This window comes from Mandrillus leucophaeus, unplaced genomic scaffold, assembly GCF_000951045.1.
Source record: "Mandrillus leucophaeus isolate KB7577 unplaced genomic scaffold, Mleu.le_1.0 Scaffold150, whole genome shotgun sequence".
NCBI lineage: Eukaryota > Metazoa > Chordata > Mammalia > Primates > Cercopithecidae > Mandrillus > Mandrillus leucophaeus.
Window position 1 is genome coordinate 3,099,292 of NW_012101477.1, and position 11,568 is coordinate 3,110,859.

The following is an 11,568-nucleotide window of genomic DNA, read 5'->3' on the forward strand; positions in this document are numbered from 1 at the left end:
AAAAAAAAAAAGACATCACAAGACTGACAAAATGGACTTTTTGTGACCATAACATAACCAATTATAAACAGGATCTATGGCCGTGCCAGACGAAGGTGAACTTACACACCCCTACAAGCAACTCTGACCCGGTATAGTGGTTAACAGACTTCCTTCTCTTAAACATTCCTTTCTGCCGACTCCAAATTTTTAGACAAAGCTTTACGCCTCTAACCAATTGCAAATTAAAGAATCTCTGAATCCACGTATAACCTGTAAGTCCCGGCTTCAAGATGTGCCGCCTTTTCCGGCCAAACCACTTATACAGCTTCCATGCTTTGAGTTGTGCCTTTGTCTATAACTCCTGTCTCCCCTAAAATGCATAAAACCAAACTTTAATCTGACTACCATGGAGACACCTTCTCAGGACCTCTTGAGACTATGTTCCCCAGGCCAGGGTCTCTTACACTGGCTCAGAATAAACCTTAAAATATATTACAGAGCTTGGTTTTCCTATTCACACCTCGGTTCCACAATCCTCACCATGCCCTGAGATGTTACACTCTGCCACGTGACTCCCTGAGGGTCCCACTTAATCCTTGTAGGCACCAGAGTTTACAACTCCTGGTCTATAACATCTTCCTAGCTGGTTTGGGGTAGGGGGGTGGCGCAGTGGGGAGAGCTTTTTAAGATCTTATGAAAGTTGTGGATCCTCTCTCCGGAAAATTGCACACACACAGAGATGTGTAACATTTAGAAAATAATTTTAGTGGTTCTCAGATCTTTGAAGGTCCATACTTGAGCCCCAGATTAAGAACATCTGGTCTTTAAAGCCTTCAGAAAAGACCAGCAGGAAGAACATCAGGCAGGTTGCCGTGGTTACACCTCCTCTTAGGCTGGCCTAGGGCTGAGGCATGGCCTTATTATCCCTGTCTTTGCTGCACACACCTTCACAGGGAGGGCCTCATCGCTCACTCTTCCATTGTGCGCTCAAGGGCTTAAGAGCCAGATTGTCATCCCACCTTCAGGTCTCCTGGCCCTGGGGTTGCAGCCGGGCTCAGGGCTTGAAAGCAAACTCCAATCCCATCTCTCCTCTGCCCCGCTCTCTGCTCCAGCCAGTGTGAGCTACGTATACCCCTCAGAGGCACCAGACTCCCTCTTCTCCTGGCATTTTGCCCAGCTACTGCCAGGAACACTCTTCTCCTTCCCATCCTTGGCCTGCTCAGTGCCTACTTTGGGACTGAGCTGAGGCATCACCTCCTCCAGGAAGACTTCCTGCAGCCCTCCTACAGGTGTTGGGCTCATTGATGTCCTGGCACTTACCACCCTCCATAGTCATTGCCTGTTTGTTTTCTCCTTTATACTGGGACCTCTGATACCAGAGACATTCTATTTACTATTATACAAGCCCAGCTCCCAAAACAGAGCAGATACTGATAAATATTTGAAGGATTAATACATTTAACTCAGTGGTTCTCAAAGTGGGGGCTCCAGACCTTCAGTATCAGCATCACTTGGGAGCCTGTTAGGAATGCACATTTTTAGCCCTCACCCCAGAACTACAGAATTAGAAAGTCTGGGGGTGGGGTGCAGCAATCTGGGTTTGCACAAGCCATCCAGGTGACTCCAAGGCACAGATCTAAGCCCCAGGTTGGAGGGAGGCAGGATGACTCCTGAGGGTGGAGGCAGGTGACTGAAGTTTGGAAAAGCAATGTGGAAGAGTGGCTGCGGGTAGGCAGAATAACCCGCCGCTCCCCACTACTCCCTGGAATCTGTAAATGAGTGTGTTACATGGCCGAGGTGGGATGAAGGTTGCAGATGGAATTACAGTTGCTAATCAGCTGATTTTGGGGAGATTATTCTGGGTTGCCTAAGTGGGCCCAGTGAAACCACTAAGGCCCTTAAATGGGGAAGAGGGAGGCAGAAGAGTGAAAACCAGAGAGATGGTAGCATGAGAAGGACTCAGCCCGCCACTCTTGGCTTTGCCGATGCAGGTGGACCACAACTTAAGGAAGGCAGGTGGCTTCTTGAAGCTAGAAAATTGATTGTCCCCGAGAGCCTCCAGAAAGGATCACAGTCCTGCTGACACCTTGATTTTTAGACCAATAAGACCCATTTTGGACTTCTGACCTCCAGAACTCTAAGACAATACATTTGTATTGTTTCAGTCACTAAATTTGTGGCCCTTTGTTACCGCCCCAACAGAAAACATTGACTGCAGTGGCTAAGGACCAAGGCCCTAGAGTCACACTGTCTGGGCCTAGGTCTGTCCTCTTGATGTGCGGCCTATAAAATCAGGGTAATGGTGGGATAGTATACAGAAGGCAGTGAGGATGAAATAAAGTAACGCCTATAAAACATTCAGCCCATAGTAAGTACTCCGAAAACATGAAAACACAAGGCTGCATTCGGACCAATGAGCAGCCGACAGTCCTCTTCAGATGGGGCGAACAGCCCCAGGGGACAGAGCAGTAACTAGAGAACTAAAGGGGGAGTGGGCTGAGAAGAGGCTTCCTGGAGGAGGTGGTGTTGAAACTCCGTTTTAAAGGAACAGTCAGTGAATGTCAGGGAGGAAATGAGATATGCAAATCTCCCAGGAATGGGGGCAGGTCTTTTATGCTGGGAAGTGCAAAGGAATTTCCCTGGGCAGATAGAAGTCTGTATTAGGGTTTAATGAGAACAAAATCGGTAAGAAATAAATGGTAGTGGGGAACAACTCTCCAAGCAAATTAAAATCCAGAAGCCGTAACAGAAGAAAGCTGAGCTGATTACATCAAGACTTAAAACTTTTGTATGACAAAAGACACTATAAAAAATGTCATAAGACCTTTTTCCTCAACTGAGAGGAAATATCTGCAAGAAATGATAAAGTGTTACTATCCAGTTTATATAAAGAGTTCCTGGAAAGCAACAGGAAAAAAAAATACCCAAAAAATCTACTGGGAAAGTCGGCAGCAGATAGAAATCAACAAGTCACAGGAGATAAAATGCAAACGCCCTGTGCAGAAAAGATGTGGAGCCTCGCAAGTAATCAGGGAAATGCAAATTAAGACAAGGATGAACTCTATCTATCAGATTGGAAAACACAGAAAAGATTGCCAACACCCGGGGCTGGCAAGTGTCGAGAAAAGACATTCTCACACTTGGATGAGCATCTTCTGGTCAATTTGGGTAGAGTCGGTGATGCCTGACAGGAGGGAAGGTGAAGAAGTGGCCCCCACATTGCAGGCAGGGTGAGGACCCCAGGGTTGTAAAGGGCTGCAGCCTAACCGCTTGGTGTAATTAACACCTTCACCTTTGCTTCATTGTGAGTAAAGAGGGAAAATAGGAAGCTCCATCCGAAGGGACCTGCCCTTAGCTGGTTTGTAAGCAGGATCCGGGGAGGCGCCTCCTGCTGGAGAGCCCTGGAGGAGAGCGGTTTACAAGGACTTCTCCTGCAAAGCTGGTCAGAAGCCCCCAGCGGCAGCGTGGTCCCTGGAGTTGCGGTTCTGGGGTGGTTGTTCCAGATTTCGAACCAGGAGGATGTGTGAGTGTGAACAGCAGCCACTATCTGAATGGCACTGATTCTACAAATGAAGGATCAGGCCCAGAGAAATGAGGGAACTTTCCCAAGGATGAGTGGAGGATTTAGGACTCAAATGCAAATCTTTCTGCCACGCCAAGGAGTCAGTAGTCCTGAATGTACTTGTCCCATGAAAACAAGCCTGTGCTATTTGGAGTCAGCTCCAAGAACTTGCCCTTGGACCACTGACACCTGACACAAAGTGTTCAATTTCTACATGGTGTGTGCTGTACTAAGCCTTCACACGCATTAATGTCATTTTATCCCCACAACAAGTCTATGAAGCAGGTACTGCTGTTCACAACCATTTTACAGAAAAGGAACCGAGGCTCAGAAAGGTTAAGTAACTTACCCAGAGGTCCACAGCTGATAAGTGGTGAAGCTGGGCTTTGAGATTCAGGCTGTCCTTCTACCCCTGACACATTTAAGCCACGTGTAGGTGATTTATTCCGTGATTGGGCTCACATACAAGGGGGTGTGTCTGGAGAGATCAGTTGACATTGAGCCCAGTGGCAGAGACTTGAGCTACACATGAGGAAAATATGAGTGAAGGGGAACCTTGTAAAGGTGATTGCTTCTACAAGCCATCTGTGTGCAATCAGCCAAGTCCTTTAACCCATTATTGATTAAGGAAATCTGGCTGGTGCACCTGACTCAAAATGGGTCTTTCTGCCTCTCTGATCTGCCTTTGAACTCTGCCAGACACTGAGCATGTGAAAAGATGCTCAACCTCACTAATAATAATAAAAAGGGCAAATTAAAACAAGAGACATGTTTCTCCCAATCCAATCAGCCAAGACTACAAAGAACAATAATATCTGGCCAAGAATGTCATGTACGTTAGGAAACAAGCTCACACCCACTTGGTGAGTCTACTTGGGTACAACCTTCCTGGAAAACCACCCAGAATATGTTTCAGCATTTTAAATGTATACACCTTTGGAATCAATCATTCCTATTCTGAAAATGTATCATAAGGATAAGTACACAAAGACATATGTCCAAGAACATTGCAGTATAGTTTATAACAGCAACCAAAAGAGAAAAAGAAGCAAACTAAAATTCCATCAACAGGAGGCTAGTTAACAAAAGTACTGTCCAGTCATAAAATGAAACATCGCACAGTCTTTAAAGAGGATAATGTAAGGGCAGGTATGGTGGCACAGGCCTGTAGTCCCACCTACTTGGGAGGCAGAGGCAGGAGGATTGCTTGAGTCCAGGAGTTTGAGACCAGCCTGAGCAACATAGGGAGACCCTGTCTCTACAAAAATTAAAAAAATAGCTAGGCGTGGTGGGGCATGCCTGTGGTCCCAGGATCACTTGAGCCTGGGAGGTTGAGGCTGCAGTGATTCCACCACTGCATTCCAGCCTCAGCCTGGTCAGCAGAGCGAGACTCTGTCTCCAAAAGAAAAAAAAAAAAAGAATAATGTTGATTTCTATGTCTTTCCAGGAAAAGATATTATAAAGATAGAAATGTCATTTATAAAATAGTATACATAATATAAACCAATTCACGTAAGTAACTACAATTATGTAAATGGATTGAATCATAGATACATTTTACATATACATGTATGTAAATATTTATGAAGCACAAAATTCTATAGGATGTACATAACTTCTCACAATTGCTGTTCTTGTGGGTTGGAGGTGGGAGGGGCAGGTGGATTTCACTTGCTACTTTTTTTGCATTTTTATACCAATCATGAATTAACAGAAAATATATTTCTACAGGGAGCAAGGATAAGGGGAATCCCAAGAGAGTCACCTCACTCCAACTTGGTCTTTGAGGCACCTCCCAAGATCAATATTGCATGGTTTTAAGATTAAGCCCACATAGACAGTGAATTCTGTGTCGCCCTCACATTAGGGAACGTTCTGTTTGATGGCAACACGGACTCTATTCATCCCTGCTCAGGCCTTTCCGGTCAGCATTTAGTGTATTATGTGGTAGTGACCAATGTTATGTCTTCCTCCTGGACCAGGCTGTGGACATCTTAAGGGCAGAGAGAGCATCTTATTCATGCCCACACCCTCATGTCCATCACGGGACTTCATGTAGAGGCAGTGAGCATTTCATTCATCAGGCAAATATTTCATGAGCACCTACACCTGTGCCAGTGCTGGGGAGCCGTGGGTAAACAGATCAGACCGGGGCTTACATCCTGAAGGTTGCAGTGCTGCTGGAATTTGTTGAATAACTAAATGACTCACAAGCAAGTGACCGGCAAGATGAACAGACTCAAAGGATTAGGGGAGCTGACCTAGTGACCCTGTGAGCCAATACACAAGAACATTGGCCCGGAGCAAACAGACCAACCCTGTTCCAGGGTAGTGGTTTTCGCTTTTTTTTTTTTTTTTTTTCCTTGGCAGTGGAATCTTTTCTCAATAAACAAAATAGGTAACAGTATATTATTATAAGCTGATTTTATAAGTTTAATTCAAAGCATTTACTGATCATACAATCAAGATAATTTTGGTTGACAAAAAACATTTGGGACACCTGAGTGGAGGTAGTATTTTTACTAGATGTTTAATACTTGGAAGATATAATAAAGATTAAATTCAAATAAAATGTTTGCAGAACCCTGGTTTAAAAACCACTGTTCTGGGCCAGGCGTGGTGGCTCACGCTTGTAATCCCAGCACTTTGGGAGGCCACGGCGGGCGGATCACGAGGTCAGGAGTTCGAGACCAGTCTGATAAACATGGTGAAACCCCGTCTCTACTGAAAATGCAAAAATTAGCCGGGCGTGGTGGTGCACGCCTGTAATCCCAGCTACTCAAGAGGCTGAGGCAGAAGAATCACTCGAACCCGGGAGGCAGAGGTTGCAGTGAGCCGAGATCGTGCCACTACACTCCAACCTGGGCAACAGAGTGAGACTGCGTCCAAAAACAACAACAACAACAACAAAAACAACAAAAAAACCCACCACCGTTCTGGAAATAAACATGTTGCTTTTTTTGTTTTGTTTTCAGTAATAAAGAGAACAAATGGTTCAAATTTTAAACTCTCTTAAGTATTATTCATTTGTTCATTCAACCTGTAGCTATTAAGCACATTCAGTGGGTCAGGAGTTCTTATAGTGAATTCAATATTAATAGCCTCAAAGATCACAAGGAACCAGGAGATTAAGGGAAGGTGCTGTTGGAGTCAGGGGAACAGCCATAATAGATAGGTAGGTAGATAGGTAGATGGATGGATGGATGGATGGACGACGGATGGTTGGATAGATGATGTGATCAGCTGAATAACAGCTCCCCAAGATGTCCACATCCTAATCCTCAGAATTTGTGAATATATGTTATCAGGCAAAGGGACTCTGCAGATGTGATTAAGCTAAGGATCTTGAGATGGGGGGATGATCCTGGATTAGCCAGTGGGCCCAATGTCATCACAAGGATCCTTATCAATGAAAGAGGGAGGCAGGAGCGTCAGAGAAGGAGACATGGTGATGACGGTGGAGGTCAGAGTCAGAGAGAGACGTGAACGTGTTACAGAGCTGCCTTTGAAGACGGAACAGGACCATCAGCCAAGGAATGTGGGCAGCGGCAGAAGCTGGAAAAGGCAAGGAAACAGATTCCTAGCGCCTCCAGACAGAATGCACCCCTACAGACCACTGATTTGGGGATTTCCAGCACTCAGAACTGTCAGATAACACATTTGTGTCTTTTTAAGCTACTACGTTTATGTGATATGTTATAGCAGCAATAGAAAACCAATATAAATGAGAGAGAGAGAGAGAGACAGAGAGAGATGATACATAAGCTTATGTGATTTGTTATAGCAGCAATAGGAAACATATAGATAGATGAATAGATAGATAGATTAGATATAGGATAGATAGATAGATAGATAGATAGATAGATAGATAGATAAACAAATTTGTCTTTGGCTTCTTAAAAATTGATTCTCATTAAAATCCTATCCTGACTCATTTTTGCCTGGGGTGGGGCAGGCACCACGCACACAGGAGTTCAGCAAACACGCCATATGGATGAAATGGTCTCACTGAGCTCCCCCTCCCTTTCCTGAGCCTAGAAGTTGTTCCCTTAAGAGAATTCTAGGACTCAGTTGTCCTATGATCAGGATCACCTACCCCTGAATCTGCTCTCTGGAGTACAGACAAGTCTCATCTTCAGGTCCTTGGGCGGCAAATGAATGGGACAGTGGGGGTCTCCTGCTGCAGGTATGTTCCAAGCTAGAACACTTTTGGAGGGCAATTTGGCAGGGTCTACTAAGATTCGACCATTCCTTTTAAACTTGCAACTACAAGTCTAGGACGTGAATTTTACCCATGCAAGTCCCCAGAGATGTTCATTGCTGTATTGCTTAGAATTGTTAAAAATTGGAACCAACCTAAATGTCCATTAGCCAGGAACTGATTCAAATTAACCAAAGATATCCATAAAGTTGGATCCTGGCAGGCCATTAAAGTGAATGAACTAGATCTTTATGTTACTGACATGTAGAGATGTCCATAACATTAATTGAGGGGTTGCGGGGGGAAAACCTTACAAGCACGTGTATCACGAGAGCCTGTATGTGTTAAACTATACAAGTTTAGGTTTATATATGTCAAAAAGTTCTTCCAAGGTGTATGTCAAAACTTTAACAGTAGTAAGTTTTCGAGAATAAACATACGTATTCTTGTACTGTTTGACTTTCTATAATAATCAAATTGTAATATGATGTAATCAGAGTGGGGGAAATGACTATTTGAAAATTCTAGTCTGGCTGTCAGCGGCAGGCTGAGCAGGAGTAAGGGGTGACCAGTTCTCAGTTGAGGTGACCACACGGCCACAATGACCCAGAATCTTGACCCAGAGACTCCTGAATCTTGAGCCCCTGGGCCCCCAATACTCTCTACATCCAGAGGAAAAGAAAATGGCACACATTGGCGTCACTCATGGCCTCTAAGAATCTGAAAATCAGTGACCCCTGTAAGAGGCCAGCAGCATGAACCCAGGGCAATGCTGTGTCCCAGGAAGGGTCTGGGTTTGGAGTCCCAGGGACCAGGGCTAGAAACCATCTCCACCACCTGACAGCCAGGTGACCGTGGGCAGGTCGCTGGGCTCTCCAAGCCTCTGTTTCCTCATCTGTACGACGGAGGAAGATTCCTGCCTCACAGGGATGTTGTAAAGACAGATGTTGTCAAGACAGACAGCACATGCCCCTGGCACATAGTAGGGCCAGCTTCCCTCCCGCTCCTATGACCCCTGTACCTGCAGCCCCTGTCGGCCCAGCGCTGGGCGCAGCGCCTAGCAACGCGGGCCCGCGGGATCCGAGGACATGGTGAGGCGAGGGGCGCTGGGGCCAGCCTCTCCATCTGGGCGGCAGGGAGGAGGGCAGGCTCGGCCATGGGCTGGCACCTCGAGGATCCCGGTCCGACGTGGTGCTGCCGCAGTGAGGATGACTCGGTCGGCAATGTGAGAGGGAGGAGTGAGGCAGGCCCCGTGGCACACCCAGTTCCCACACACCCTCACGCAGGATGAAAGTCCAGCCTCCTCCTGGGGCGGGGCTGGCTTGGCCGGGGCCACCTACAGGCAGGCACGCGGGGGCACACACATGCCCCTGAGTCCCGCCCACCTGCACTGGAACAGCAAAGTGGAAACGGTGCCTTTCAAAAACTGTCATGAAATAAGACTTACATGGCCGCTATTATTACCTACAGCCATCCTGATTTCAGAGTAAAACCACATGAATAAAGCACCTGGCTAATATGGGTGGAAGAAAGTGCTCACGATCCAGGGGATTTTATCTGGCTGGGCTACTCCCTCTGAGACTTCTCTGAGCCACGGTTTCCTCCTCTGTGAAACGGGGATGGTGACATTTGGAAGGAGACAGGAAACAAGCAAACAGGAAGGTGTCAGGGTGTAAAGAGAGCAGGACCTGGGCATGAGGGCGGGAGGATAGGAAGGGAGCAGGAAATGGGAGGGGCAAAGTGAGGGGGCATCCAGAGAGCCTCCCGGGATTGGCCTTTTGGCCGGGATGTAAAGGAGAAGGAACTAGCTGGGAAAAGGCTGGGGAAGGGGGAAACCCGGGGAATTTAACCCCCTCATCTTTAAAATGAGAACTTGAATTCATTCATTCAGCAAATCTTTATGGAGCTCTGTAGGAGCCCTGGGGGCAGTGACCAGAATGTCTGAAATCTAAGAGCAGGAGTATGTGGACTCGGCTGAGAGGAGAGCAGAGGCTGAGTGTCAGGGTGGGGAGGGGGAAGGGGTTTCCAGGTGCCGACAAGGACACAAGCCAACGTGTAGCAGTAGGGCATTTGGGGGATGTATGAGAAGCGCTCCTGCCAGCTTCCCTGGCAGTGTCCTATTCCCGGCATCCATTTTGGACCATGAGCCCCTTCTCTTGCCCTCTGGCCAAGACGGAATGCCATGGACTTCCCCAGATTGCCCGGGCCCGCCCTGCCCTCCTCTAAGGCTCCGGGTGTCAATGAATCTCTCCAGGCAGCATATTTGCCTGTACTCCAAGAAGAGAGGCCCCAGAGTCCTCCTCAAGGAGGGCCCCCAAGTCTATAGGTCCCTACAGTCTGAAGCTCTGCTCTGGCCTGAGGGAGGCAAGAAATAGGCCCCAAGAAACTGAAAACAGGACCCCACTGGAGACACAGAGCCCAGGAGCATGCATGGTTCTGGTGTCAAAGAGAGGAAAGGCCTCGCAGCACAAAGGGCCCTGAAAAACCCCAAGTCTCAGGCAGCTGTCACTGGCTGGAACCTGCGGACTAGGGCTGTGCAGAAGACCACCTATCCACTTCTCCTGAGCCTCCTCCTGAGGAGGAGACAAGGGAACCACGTCACCAGGAGGCCAAGGAGCTGGGGCCCAATATGTACGTGAATTATCAGTGGAAGTGGGTGCAGAACTACTTGGGCAGCCATAGGGAGTTTTGTGTGGGAAACATGGTAGGTGCTTAATAAAGGTTGGGTGGATGGATGGATAGATGGATGGATGGATGGATAGATGGATGGATGGATAGATGGAAGAAAGAATGAAAGGTTTGTTGGGAAAATGGGGGATGAGAGAAGGGATGAATGGGAAGGCAATTGAATGAGAGGATGGTGGTTGGCTGGATGGGTGGGTGGGTGGATGGTCGGATGGATGGATGGTTGGATGGACGGATGGATGGATGGATTGATGGATGCTTGGATGGATGGATGAATGGGTGGATGGGCAGGTGGAAGAGTGAATGGCTATGGGCATAAATATGTGAGAGCACGAGTGAACGAATGAATCACTGAGCCATTAGGTGAATGGGTGGAAGAGTAAATGAATGAATAAATGCTTGAGTAAACAAGTTAGTCCTGGGTAAATGAACTTCTAGTCCAGAACTGAAAATCTAGCTCATTGTCACCTTCCTTAGGTGCAAGGAACCCTTCAGAAGAAAGCAGGAAGGAAGAGAGAGTGGCCTGAATCTTGTATGGCCGCACTTTAAGCCTCCGTAAGGAAGTGCGCTCTTTGCTTCCTGGAGAGCCGCCGCGTGTACTCAGAATGAACCCTGGAGAAGTGAGTATACCCGCGCTCAGGGCAACATTCCTCATCTCCGGCTGAGCCCTGTCCCAGTCCCCCACCGGAGTATCGGCCAGGCCGGTTAGATCACAGTGGAGTGGCTCAGACCTGTTGGCCCTGCACCCTGGCAGCTCGCCAGCACCTCCCCAGGCAGCCTGCCATCAGCTAGGCCTCTCACTATTGCAGAGACTCGTCCTAGGCCCCTCAGACCCAGAAAGTCCCCCAGGGCCTGCATGTTGTGAGCTCAGCATTTCCTCCCTGCCTTTCTGCCCCTCCAAGCAGCCCCCACTCCCCACTACAGCGTGGTCCTGTGTAGTGTGATGAAGTGGAGCCTCATAGGCTTGGGGCTGATCCTCAGCTGTGCTACTTAGGCTGTGTGACTTCAGGCAAATGCCTTAACCTCTCTGAGTCACAGCTTCTGCATCATTTAAATGAAAAACTTGCCTGATTTGAGGGGTGGTTGTGAGGATTCCGAGGGATAATACATGTCAAGCACTTAAATGGGGCCTGGCACA

The 11,568-nt window shown here is 47.6% G+C and overlaps 1 protein-coding gene across 1 annotated transcript in view; it reads right to left on the minus strand.

Moving 5' to 3' along the window:
- ARHGAP40 (Rho GTPase activating protein 40) overlaps positions 1-8,906 on the minus strand; it is a 54,384-nt gene extending 45,478 nt beyond the window's left edge. Inside the window, exon 1 of the mRNA XM_011974973.1 lies at positions 8,767-8,906. Within this exon, the coding sequence (XP_011830363.1) occupies positions 8,767-8,903 (137 nt within the window). The 5' untranslated portion in view covers positions 8,904-8,906. The remainder of the gene's footprint in view (positions 1-8,766) is intronic.
- Positions 8,907-11,568: the final 2,662 nt, after the last annotated feature.